At 36.4% G+C, this 13,768-nt stretch overlaps 1 protein-coding gene across 1 annotated transcript; it reads left to right on the top strand.

Moving 5' to 3' along the window:
* Positions 1–79: 79 nt before the first annotated feature.
* On the top strand, positions 80–9,396 carry SEC61G (SEC61 translocon subunit gamma). Its single transcript, XM_069083731.1, has 4 exons — positions 80–232; positions 3,660–3,759; positions 5,737–5,839; positions 9,236–9,396. Exons 2-4 carry the CDS (start codon positions 3,666–3,668, stop codon positions 9,243–9,245), a joined length of 207 nt encoding a protein of 68 aa, XP_068939832.1. The 5' UTR covers positions 80–232; positions 3,660–3,665; the 3' UTR covers positions 9,246–9,396.
* Positions 9,397–13,768: the final 4,372 nt, after the last annotated feature.

Below are 13,768 nucleotides of genomic sequence, written 5' to 3'. Positions count from 1 at the left end.
CCACAGCAACCCGTCCCCAACACCAGTTTGGGCTAACTGAAGTTTCCGGGAAGCTGCGTGGCAGGCAAGCGTCGCGTCCGTTCTGTGTCTGCGCAAGCGTGTGCCGGCCGTTGGCTCTCTGACCCGGTTGGGAGGGCGGAGGAATGGCTGACAGCTTCCGGTTCCTCCTCGGGTAGTCAGCTTTCCTCCCGGTGGTTACGTGTCCCTTTAGTCAGGAGCGTCGGTTGTACAGGTGAGGGGGTCTCGAGGGGCAGTGGGCTCCGAGGTACGCGCGCGCCCGGCTCTTTGTGATGCGCACTGGGGCCAAGGGGCCACTGCTACGAGCCTCCGGTTCTGCCGGTGACGGTGGCTCGCGGGCGGTGCGGTAGACTGGGACTCCCCGACCCCGTCCCGGACCCGGCCCAGCCTCCATCTCCCCCTCCCGGCTGAGGCCGGCGCTGCCGTGACCACGCGCAAGGGGGCTGGGGGTTTCGGCCCCTTAGGGCGGTCGCGCCGGCAGGACGGCCACATGTGGCGGCGAAGAGCCCGCTCCGCGCCGCCCTACGGCCGGGAGGGCGAGGGCGGCTACTGGCGGGCCGCGCTGCTGCCGGGCTGGGGGCTCCGGTCCCAGGCCGGGGTCGCCGCCCTCTCGGCCTCCTCCGTGGCGTCCTTGTGCGGGGTGGGCCTGCCTTGGGGATTTTCGTCTCCCGCCACGGTACAGCCGTCCCTACCCCTGGGCATGGGGGGCTGGGGAGAGGGGCCCCGGGGGTGGTCTCCTGGGAGGTGTGAGGGGTGGGGGAGCCACAGCAGGGGGCTAGGTGCCGGGACGCCTAGGTTCTTTCACCCCAAAACGATAGGTGACTGGTGGCAGGGTGTGTCACGGCGAATGAAGGGGTTGCACTCTTCGTCTCGGAGGTCCCTCTCTATGCCCAAGTTTTCTGCTGTGGAGTTTCCTGATGACAGTGACCCCAGGCTGAACCCAGGCCCTGTGGTTTTGGGCTCCAAGCTCTTCTTCCTTGGCCATGGAATGAACCGAGTTTTTCACTTTTCTTAAGATATTACTTATCAGACGTGTTTATGATTTTTCTTGGCCTCTCTTAGTACAGGCTTTCCCAAAATTCAGTTCATTTCAACAAGCATTAAACAATCGGGGGAAAAAAAAAAGTTTTCAACCAACCTGCTTTTTGCCAAGCACATCCCTTCCCTAGGTTCTGGGCATAGAAAGATAAAACCAGTCCCTCAAGAAATTTGGATTGTACTTGAGAAAACAACACTTAAAATGATTTTTAAAAAATACTTTGTGTATGTTGTTCAAAACTGCTTTGCATTTACTATGTTATCTGTGATGAATGCAAAGTAATTTACTATACATATATAGTATAGGTGTGTATGTACATATGTACACACATAGATATACATATCTCTGCATGTATATTTTGTTGTTGAGTCATTTCAGTCCTATCTGACCCCATTTGAGGTTGTCAAAGGTACTGGAGTGGTTTGCCATTTCTTTCTCTAGGATATTTTACAGATGCTGAAACTGAGGCAACTAGGGTTAAGTTGCTTGCCCAAGACCACATAGCTAATGTCTGAGTGTATATATATATATATATATATATATATATATACACACACACACACATTTACACATACATATACACGTGTATATGGGCAGCTAGTTGGGTAGTGGATAGAGCACCAGGCCTGGAGTCAGGAAAAATCATCTAACCCAGTTCAAATCTGGCCTTAGACACAATAGCTGTGTGACCCTGGGCAAGTCACTTAACCCTGGTTGCCTCAGTTCCTCATCTGTAATATGACCTGGAGAAGGAAATGACAAGCCATTCCAGTATCTTTGCCAAGAAAACCCTAAAATGGGATTGTGAAGAATTTGATATGACTGAATAACACTGTGTATGTGTGTGTATTTCCAGAGAATAGTAATATTCCATAAAATATTCCAAAGAACAGATATTTGAAGGATGCTTCATATTGAAGTAATAATGATGCTGATAATGGTTACAAAATGCTCTCCCATTTTAAGTGTTGATAGCATGTTTTAATGTATATTGAAATTAATATTTTGAATTTTTTTTAATTGAAAAGGAAGAGGAGGCCCTTTATTCTACCCTCTTAATAGGGATACCTCTAAAATTTGAGTGATTAATCATTGCTTCAGACACTGGTTTGTAGATAGTATGTAGGAGTAGGACACAAACTTCACCAACAAATGAAAGAATCAGCAGTTGTTAAGAGGATAGTGAAGTCTTTGGGTAGAAGTCATTAAGAGGTAAAGTATATAATAATTTCATAGCTTTACGTGGAATGAGATCCTTTAGAGATTATCTAGTCCAACTTCCTCAGTTTTATAGATGAATGAAATGTTAGTGAGCTTAACAATTTAATCAGCAGGTTCAGAGTTTGCCGTCTTCTAAAAATGTTCATTGGAAGTGGTTTAGATTATCTCACATGCTTCTTTGCCTGTATACCCTATGTGATTGATAGCAGTGTATTCTAGAATAATAATTGGTAGAAACCTGTTGAGATCATAAATTTAGACTTGGAAGATGACTAGAGGTCCTCTAGTACAATCCTTTCATTTGACAGATAAGGAAAGAAACTCAGATACTGATGTGATTTGCCCAAGGTCACGCAGGCTGTGTTCAGAGCCCACATTAAAATTCAGGTCCCTTGATTAAATCCAGTGCTGATGTATGTCAAGTGCTTCATAAACCATTAATAACAGTAACCTAAGACTGTCATTTTTATTGCATTTTAAAGTTTGCAAAAGTGCTTTGCATATGTTAACTCATTTAATCCTCATAACTCATTTAATCCTGTGAAAGAGTGGTATTTCCATTTTCACAGATGAGTTAACAGCTATGTAATTAAGTTAAAACAGTTAAGTGATTGTCTCTGGAAAGGTTGAGACAGCTATTAAGTTTCTGAGTCAAGTTCAAACTCAAGTTTCCTGAGTTTTCAGCTTTTCCAAGTCTTGTGCTCCATCCACTAAAGCACTGTTTCTATATCAATTGTTATTTTGCATAATCATCATAATAGTCTTTCAGATGGACCTTCCTGCATCCTACCTAGCTCCCTTTCCAGACTTGCTGCTTCTCTCCCACCTATCTACTTCTCCTTCTGCCTCCCACTTATATCTAAGTCCCTTGGTCTCTTGAGTTCTATGAACTTAAAGGCGGTAGGGAATAAATGTATAGATAGTACTTACTGTGCTGAGTGCTTTACAAGTATTTGATTCTCACAGCAACCCTTCAAGGTAGGTACAATTATCCCTATTTTACAGAAGGAAACTGAGGCAGACTGGTTTAAGTGACTTGCCTTTAGGTTACACAGCTTAGTGTCTTGCTTGATTTGAACTCGGGTCTTCCAGATTCCAGGCCCAGTGCACTATCCACTGTGCCACCTAGCTGCTATTAGATTATATTTTTGGGTCTCATCAGCATTGCTGCTTTTCATAATAGCAGTTGCAGATATGGTCCCAAGTGGAAATCATGTTGCAACTGTACTCCTGTACCTCCAGTTCTACTCTGATCTTCAAAGTACCTTTTTCAAACTTAATTGACCCCCTAACTGACCTCATTAGTGCTGTGATTTAAGTAAATGAGCAGATGTTTGACATATAATTAATTTAATAATTTATTGTGTTTTTGTTCAAACAGATCATCATGGATCAGGTAATGCAATTTGTTGAGCCTAGTCGGCAGTTTGTGAAGGACTCAATTCGACTTGTCAAAAGATGTACCAAGCCAGATAGAAAAGGTAAAGGCTGCCAGTCACTTTAATTTGTACTTTCATATACCCCTCCCTGTATTTGTTGGTTTTTTTTTTTACTTTCCTTCTTTGTATTTCTTCTTTGTCTTTATGAATTTCCTCAGCATTCTTTTCTCCATTTAACATTTTAATTCCTTTTGACTTTGTTCTCTTTTGTAGAATTTCCTGATGTAACTATTATCTCAGTTGGGACAGAGAATTATTACTAGCCTGAGTACTTAATAGTTTCAATTACAAGTGCCTAGTTCTTCCCCCAGACTGTATACCTCTTTTAGTTGCAACATTACATCATAAAAGAAAAATTACTTTCTCTATTTTCTATCTATAAAGTCCCAGATTTTTCTCCTTTCTCGTTAATTCTTCTTTTTGTCATCTGGATATTACATTTTTTTTTAAAGTAGCTGCTTCCCATATTTCTTTTCTGAAATATCTTGATTAGCTTTTTTAATCACAGCAAATAGATTAAATAATGAATACATAATTGAATATTAATTGTTCTATTAATAAATCCTTCCTAAACTAGAAAATTATATTTATTGTGTATCAGTTATGTAAATATGGTCTGTCTGCCTAAATTATGCTAATCCAAACACATCTTTTGATTCATTGTTACCAATCTTTCAGACTAGTACTCATTTTTCCTAAAACAATATATTTTTCCTTTCATTTCCCTTTTTGTTTAAAGTATTTTAAATTATGTCATCTTGTGGATTTATATTTGGATACATATTTGCTTTTTGCAAAAAAATTATTACTAATCTTAATAGGAACATTATTTTTGTGTTTTCTTTAAAAGTATCAGATGTTTCATGTCAAAGCTAACTAATTAATGAATTGAGCAAGCTTCATTATTTAATTTTTTAAGATTAATTTTTAGTAATCTTTTTTTTTTATGTCACCTTCATTTTCCTCTACTACTTGGAGACATCCCTTGTTATAGCAATTCTCAAAGTGTGAACCAATGATCCTCTTCAGGGAGTCCATGTGATCAAAACTATTTTTGTAAAAATATTAAGACATTTTAATTTCTAATACTGCCAAATATCAATATCTATCACTCACATTAACAAAATCTCTTTTTTGGGGGTATCTTAATTTTTAAGATTTCTTCCTCAACATAGAATAAAAAAGAAAGGAAAAAACTCATAATTCCAGAAAGCCACCTATCACATGAACAGAATAGAATAGTATATTCAATGGCTCACACCTGTAATCTTGCTGTCTGCAAAGAAGGAGGGAGGGGTCTACTCATATTTTTTCTTTCAGATCATGTATCCGTATCCAGTTTCGGTTTTTTGTTCTTTTTATTTGCATTGTTGTCATATTTTATTATTTTCTTGGTTCCATTTACTTCACTTTTCATCACTTTATGTCTACCTTTGCATCTCTGTATTATTCCTATTCTTCAATCCTTATGATAGGCTTAATAATAGTCCATTACATTCACGTATAATTTGTTAAACCAATTCCACCAGTCTATGGGCAACTACGTTGTTCCATTTCTTTGCTGTTTCAGAAAACTCTGCTTTAAATATTTTGTTGTATCTGGGCCCTTACTGTCTTTGAACTCCTTGAGGTACATATCAAATATTGGGATTTCTAGGACAAGAGACAGAGATTTTAGTCCCTTCTTAGCATAATTGCCATTTACTTTCCAGAATGTATAGACAAATTCATAGCTCTCCTTACTTTGTGTTATTAGTGTCCCTGTCTTTTCATAATCACACTAATATTGATCATCTTCATCTTTTGACATCTGTCTGCTAGGTATGAGATGATACATCAGAATTGACTGTTTTTGAATGCATATTCACATTTTATTTACATTTGTACATCCAATAACCAAGAGTGAATCTGTTTATTAATTATATCTTACACATCCTGCTTGACCATTGTGTTTTTTTTCCATTATGCCATTCAAAGTATAAAGTAAATAAATTGAGTTATCTGTGTTCTTAATTCCAGAATTCCAGAAGATTGCTATGGCAACAGCAATAGGGTTTGCTATAATGGGATTTATTGGCTTTTTTGTTAAATTGATCCACATCCCCATTAATAACATCATTGTGTAAGTAGCTTTTATCAAATGAACTTTCTTACTTGGTATTAAATCTGTGATTATTTGAGTTAACTGAGTATAACTAAAGACTTGTTTTTGGTGTTTTCATGTGTAGTCTGTACTTAAAAATAACATACAAATTAGTTTGTAGTTCTTAAAGTACTTTCATATTTGTTTTAAGTTATTTTTTAAAAGTGTATTTAAATTTTGTAAGAATTTGAATGAAATATTAGGATTTTTGAAAGCCTCTTAGCCTTCGTGTGCATTGTAGCATAACTTGTGAAAATATTCTTATATTTATCCGTTAGACATTTAGAACCTGAAAATAGAATATTATCGAGTCTACTTTTTTGGCTTGTGATGAGAAAAGTTGTCTCATTAATAGGCAGCAATAACTTAAGTGTATGCCACGAAAATGTTTTTTTAAGTTGATATGTGCTATGTAATTGATGATTCTATGCACTTAATAAAAGGTAGTGTGGCTTCATAATGCGGGTGTGAACATATCCACTATCACTGTTAGAATTTATATATATTTCCCATTGTCCTTTATAACTGTTATATTGGTGATTTTCCTTTTCTATAATCCGTCTGCTGAAAGATTACAATTAGATATTTTGGATTTAATTTTTGTATTGAGTACTTTGTCCTACTCCTAACAGACTAATGTACTACTATTAGTGGAGCTTGTCTTATAAATGTTGAGAAATGAATGAATATAAATGCTATATAGATTTCTAACTTGAGTTAAATTAGATAAAAGGCAGCTAATGTGTGGTCTTAGTATCATACAGTTAGAAGGGGTCTTTGATATCACTTTGCCTAACCTACTTTGCAAGAGTTTCCTCTGTAATACCCCTGACAATGGTCTATCAAAACTCTTCTTGAACACTTCCTGTTAAGGTGAGGAGGTCATCTCCCTTAAAAAGTAGTCTGTTTCATATTCATTTAAGGTCACTACTTTGTAAAAACTAAGGAGAGACCTGAAGTAATGAAAAGCGTATTGACATAGGAGAGTCCTAACTCTTAAGTCCTAAGTGTGACCATAGGACCAACCACTTTATCTCTCTCATCTTTGATTTTCTCATCAATAAAGTGGGGATCATAAGGGGACCTACCTCACAGAGTTGCTAGGCACAAATTGAGATAATATACAGAAAGCTTTTTTCAAACTTTAAAAGCATGTGTAGAAATGTTGAGAATTACGTAACACTAAAAAGAGTCAGAAGACCTCGGTTCATACTCTCTAGCTGACACTTATCCTTTGAAAGGATACTATAAAGGGGCCTAAGAAATCATCTCATATAACCTTCCTGTTTTATAGGACAGAAAACTGAGGCTCAGAGCAGTGAAATAATTTGCCCATGGACACAGTTAATAAGTGTTAGCTAGGATTAGCTAGACTTTGTTACTTACCATGGGGTAAAGCTTTTCTTCTCCCTGAGCCTCAGGTCCCTCATCTGTAAAATGGGAATAACAATTTTTGTACTTTATATTTCCCAAGATTGTTGTGGGAAAAGTGCTTTCTAAACCTTAAAGCACTATATAAATGTGAGTTATCTTAATTATCAAAATCACCATCCTACTTTATATTGAACTGAAATTTGCTTCCATGTAGCTTCTATTCATTGATGCTTCTCAAATAAGTCTCCATAATAGCCCATTAAATATTTGGATTGCAGTCATCTTTTCCTTATTAAGTCTGCTCTACTACAACACTGAATATTCTTAGTTCTTTCTGCTGTTGCATATGGAAAGCTCTTTGCCAGATCTTAATACATCATATAAACATTAGCTTATAATAGTGACCATCCCTTGATGTGTTCCAGTTTGTCGATGTCCTCCTTAAGAATCTAACACTTTTTATAGCACTAAGCATGCAGTACTGTAGTCTGTCACTGTATTTGTTCGTGTATATGTATATATACACGCACAAACACATGTATGTGTGTAGACACACACACACACACATATATGATTAAGTTAACTTTTGGGGGCAGTTATACTGTTAGCTGATATTGAGATTGTAGTTACTTAACTTAAACCCATAAATATTTTTCACTGAAAGGACAGTTCTTCCCACACTAGCAATTCCATCTTTATAGCTATCTTTCTGGAAATCGTTAAGAAAAAATATTGAACAAGACAAATACTCTTGTCACACCCACCCCATCCCATTCCCCCTCCCCCCCATAGTCCCCATCTGTTTTTGGCATACCACTAAAGATCTCTACCATATATTGGAGGACATCTTCCATCAGTCTATTAAGTATCCTTTTGCAATTTAACCGACATTTTTGTGTGTTTGTATTTGTTGGTTTGGGGATGAGGGAAAAGATAACCTTCTAATTTTCCAACTGAATTATTACTTCCCTATATCCTTCAAAAATAGGTCCACCCATCTTTTAATATTAATAGGTAACTAGCCAGTTTATTGAACTCTCCTGAACATTTTCTGCCTACATGAATGATTTCAAGTCAAAACACATGCAAAACAGAACAGTCTTATGTTATGAAGCTGCCGTATCTGTTCTTCAAGGGTAGACAAGAGCATATTCTGGTTTAACTGTATAGATAAGATAGCAGGACTTGAGATGCGGCAATAAAATGACAGCACAGATAACACTTGATTTCAGAACTAGGCTTAACACAAATCTGAAAGAGTCACTAGTATAGCTTAGAAAAATAGGTTTGTTAGACAAAGCGAAAAAACAAATTGGTAAAAATAGGTAAATGCCATCATTTCTTGAAGAGATATGTTAAGTCTTAAACAGGGATACAGGTTAATTATTTCAAGTTCTTGTGCTTTATTATAATAAAGTCTTAAAATATGTTTTTGTTGTTAAACTTCAAAATGTATGTTAACTATGGAATAGACCTTCTTTTAATTAAGCCAGTCTTGATTATGCTGACCTTGTTCCCAGAAGCAGCTGTTTCCCTCATAAAAGCATGCAGACAGAAAATGGATATTATTTTCCCATGATCCACAATTTATCTATATATTTGTGACTTCCTAGAATGCATTTTATCAGCATTTCTAGAAAGATCCATTTTCCCTAACATCACTTTATTATAATGTTCTCAAGTTCTAAATCTGTGAGAATATTGTAAGAAACTTTGCTAAAATCAGGCTATACTATATCATTGGTGTTCCTCTGATCTACTAGTCTAGATCTCTGAAGTACCTCTTGGCTATTAAAGGTGATTCTTTATGGCTTATCAAGCTCAATAAATGTTTAGATAAATGAATGAGTGAATGATACTGTATATTGAGTTTCTTGTGTTAATGTAAAGACTCTAAAATAATGACTTTTCATTTATATGAAAGTAGGTTTTTTTAATATTTTATTTTGATTGGCTAAAACAGTTTATTCCAAACTTAATTTTTTTTTTTTTGTCTTACAGTGGTGGCTGAATACTTCTGGAAGACATTTACTTCTTCAAGCTTGATGGACAAGTTTGGGGTTGGGAAGGTGTTGGCTTTGTTCATTTAGTAAAAATTTTGTCTTATGTGGTTTACCTCCATGGTATTTTCAGTGTCTGCATTAAAATAACTTTTGCAAAAATCTGAATTTCCCCCATAATTGAATGTTCATCTGACCCTCCTTATTGTATGAGAAATAATTTGTTGCCATAATTTCCATACTTTTTTTTAGCCCTAGAGGAAGAGAGGCAATTTGATTTTATGGCAGATTACCCATTTTAGCTATAAGGGAAAATGGTGAAGAGTGAAATATTGAACAACTGTGGATAGAAAATGTGAAGAAGACAAAAGATAGCAGGGGGTTTTCTTAGGGAAGATGAAAGAGCTCATTTGAAAATTCCCTGTAATGAAATTAAATAAACTAGTAAAGGTTAGTGGTAGCCAACTTTCATAAAAGTTTAGGTTTCACAAGGAACAGCTCAAGTAACAGCTTGGAAAAAGGTAAATCAAGAACCAGCCCTCTAAGCAGACTGGTGGGACTATTGTGACTGTTAGTACTTAATTTTATAAGAAAATGCACTGACACGTGACTGATACAGCATATTTTCCATAAATTTTTCCCTTCTTAAAATGTTCACTTTTCCTTTTAAAATATGTTACCATAATTTCCTAAACAATATTTTAATAGACTTATTTTCTTGAGTTTTTTTGATCATTAATGAATTGAGGAAGTTGTAGGCTTTTGTTTTCTTGTTACTTAATATCCAGTAAATGTTTTTTAAAAATTATATAAGAAAATGTCAACTCTGAGACCCTGGAATGAACTTGGTCAGCCAAATTTTCTGAAATTTTCCCTGTTGAAGTACCAAAATTGATTTTTATGGAAGCCATGTTTTTTGGAAACCTTTCTAAAATGTTTTATATACTTCCCGGCCCTGAACATAGTTATACTATTCTTAGATTCAAGCTCATCATTATGATCTTCCATTTTTGTATTCTGTCAAAATACAGTGATGTATATACCCCTCCCCTTGGACTTACTAACTAGGACTTGTTTAAAGTATGGGAATTTGTATATAAATAGCTATTTGGCTCCTATGCTAGGTGGACTCAGACTGAACTGCTGTTTGTATTGATGTTTAGTTTTTAAAAATTTTCTTTACCTATAATGTAACTATTAATATCCCATTCTGCCCATATCTTTTTTTTTTCTTTTTGGAGGGGCAGTTGGGGTTAAGTGACTTGCCCAAGGTTACACAGCTAAGTAAGTTTTAATTGCCTGAGGTCAGATTTAAACTCATGTCCTGACTCCAGGGCTGGTGCTTTATTCACTGTGCCACCTAGCCACCCCTCTGCCCCTATCTTTTTCCCATCCCATCCTCCATCTAATTTCCTATTTCTAACTTTCATCTGAGGGTTTGTAAAGCTGTTAGCTACACAAGCTTCTTTGAATTAAAATGAGGACTTGAGGCACTTTGTAGCATCAATTGTATTTTGCCACTTTGAAAGGCTTTTTTAGCTTAGTTCCTGAATCTTGGGAAGTTCTCCAGATAAGGGAGGTTGCCATATCACAGAGAACCAACCATAAGTAAAATGTTACCATACCTAGTTTATGCATACAAAATTTTATCCATTTTATGAGTTGCTATGTTGAAAGAAGTTACTCTCCTGGTAAGCCTTTCCAAACCTAGTCAGCCTTGGTCCTTGGACTACATGGATTAATGCCATCTGGCACCAGGCTTGTATTTGATATCTTCAGTACGTTTTAGAACCAGAGCTTAACTTTTGTAGGATATAATATTTTCATTATAAAAAGTAACATTCTGAATAAAATTAAAGGATGAAAATATTTATTATTATGCATAAATAATAGCTGCCAACCTCTTTCTCAAGTTTCAGAAGACATCTGTATGCCCTTGCAGATATTTATTAGTCTTTTCTATGTTTTCATTTTTTATTAACATTTTATTTCCAAAGTCCTGAGTATCTAGTGTGTGTAATAAACAAAATGAGTACTCACTAAATGTTCTCACCTAAAATACACATTGACAACTATTTGCCACAAAAAATGTTCCAGTGCCTCCATTGTACTAGGAGTGGAGGATTATTTTTTCTGTTTGGATTATAGCATAGAAAGTAATCAATGACTACAAAGGAGAAACTTACTTTTTTAAAAAATATTTTGAAAGTGAATCTCCATTGCCCTGGCTGGAAATACAATAGCCACTCAAGGACCTTCGCTGGATTTCACTGTTGATCAGTATGGAAGCTGCAGTTTCTGATCTGGGCTGATTCATCCCTACTGATGCTACCAGATTCTCCCTTCATTTCTCTTTCCCCTGTTTGCTCACCTTATTGGTGCCAGACTTAGTGTAGACCCATGATTGCCATTAGCTCAAGTGATCCATCAACATCAGACTCCCCCAGTCTGCCCCACTGTGCCTAATGTTTTTGTTTTGACAGAAATATTTGGCTTTAAGAAACAAAATAAAATTGATCAAGGTGTAAAACAAAATTACTTTAGATTAATATAGCATGTAAATTAAAGGAAAACTGGTAGAGGAGGAAATTAGGGGTAATTTCCTAAAAGATGGGAAATTTTATTTTGAGTATGTAAAAGGAATCAGCATTTTCATTTATTTAACATTTTAGTCTTTTTGAGGGGAAAATATTTTTTTTTCCATGTCTAAAATAATGAACTTGGTGTGGGCTGGTGGGGAGGGTCAGGATTGCCAGTGGAATGGGGACTATTCTATCCTTTCATTATCCTAGCTTCCTTCAACTGAGCATTTGAAGGTAGAAACTAAAAACTGGAAGGGTGGATGAAAGTTAAAGCCCTATGGCAATTTTCTTAGGGTGTACTTTGTACCCCTACCACTGAGTCTCCTGCTTTGCTCTGCATGTTGATGCCTCATAAAGAATAATAAAAGTAAATATGGTAATATATATATATATTAATAATATCTATATCACATTAATTTCATGATTCGGTAGGGTGATTTTTTTTTCATTAGCTCAGCATAGACAAGTAATAAAAGGTTTATAACAACATGAGTTTATCATTTTTATTACACTAAAGGATAGATTGTTCATTAAAAGGACTTTGTATTTGATCAATTGTGAAATAACCTTAGTCCTTGTCTTATACTGGTGTTTTGAGTGTGAACAACAATTTGTACATTATCAGTGTTTGCTAAGTGAAATTTCAAAATGGAGAGCTTACCCTGTAGGAACCAATGAAGTTAAAAGTAGGCCAGCTTCTATAAACATAGAAGATAAGATTACTATTCCTGAGTAGAATTATGTATATAACTACCTCTCTCCGTGGGGATCACTCAGAGCCAGGACCAGGAGCCTCAGACATCCATTTTCATGGCATAAAAAGTTTTTTAAAGCATTCATTTTATCAACCCCCAGTCCTGTTTTACAGGCAATTACCTCCACTTTCTATAGAGATAAAACTTTCAAAGAAGCTTTATTGGCCCTCATGACTTTGAAGCAAGGTTCACACCTCAACCTTCCAGAAAGCTCTCAGGATCTTGCATTATCCTGTTTTCTCCCTGTACCATTCTGCCTGTTTTTATTGCTATCTTCTGTTTCTTACATCACAAGAGTTATCCCACATATCCCTCCTCAACCCCATCCCAGAGAGCTGTCCCATATGATATTCTTAGAGAGGGAGAAAAGCATAACTGATCGATACATTGATCAGTCCAAAAGTGTATAATGTGTAACACCTGTGTACTTTCTACTCCAGGAAGTGGTAAATTCTGAGTATGTCATCTCTTCATCTGAGGCCTGCCTAACACCGTTTTAAATATGATGTGTGTGAAAGGGTTTGAATTTAATGTCAGAAAATTCCACTGTTTTAGGAACACCAATTTATTTTGTGATATGTCCTTCAAACTCCTATACCAATGCCCCATTGTACGTATGTTAATGTCATATAAGATTCTTTGATAAGTGCAACTAGAGATAACTCTTTTCAGTGACTTTTTAACTAGTGATAGAAAATGGAAACATGCTAGACCAGTGTTTACCAGAACCATAAAAGATACCCTGCATATGAAAAAAGGAGGAGACCAGAGGTTCCCAAACTTACTTGACCTACTGTCTCCAGTGCGCCCCCCCGAAATTTCCTTTCTTTAACCCTTTAACATTTTTAAGAATTTGCATTATTTCAAAAAATATAAAACTTTAAAAAATAACATCTTAAATTTAATAAGTTATTGTAAATTTGTAGGGGGCCTTCTGCATTGAAATTTTGATGATGCGATGTCATACCATGTAACTATATAATATTGTAAACAAGTCATTACATGCACGTATTACTGCTGATGCATGCTGGAGTTTCTGACAATATGTGACACACTTGCCTGCCAACACTTGCTTGTTAAGACCTATTGGTGCACTTCACCACTCATGAATTATGACTTACCTTTTGTGTGTTTATTTGGAAAATAATGTAATCACTATGACTTTGTTACACAGCAGATGAAATGTGTATGAATAGT

The sequence above is a fragment of the Petaurus breviceps genome, unplaced genomic scaffold (genome assembly GCF_028583685.1).
Source record: "Petaurus breviceps papuanus isolate PSGF00001 unplaced genomic scaffold, PetGlider_PUasm1.0 174, whole genome shotgun sequence".
Taxonomy (NCBI): domain Eukaryota; kingdom Metazoa; phylum Chordata; class Mammalia; order Diprotodontia; family Petauridae; genus Petaurus; species Petaurus breviceps.
Note: the sequence above shows the minus strand (reverse complement) of the source record. Positions and strands in the feature narration are given on the sequence as shown.

Coding starts and splice junctions, on each gene's coding strand:
- SEC61G (XM_069083731.1), top strand. CDS start 3,666: ATGGATCAGGTAATGCAATTTGTTGAGCCTAGTCGGCAGTTTGTGAAG. Junction 3,760..5,736: donor TACCAAGCCAGATAGAAAAG/GTAAAGGCTGCC, acceptor TCTTAATTCCAG/AATTCCAGAAGATTGCTATG.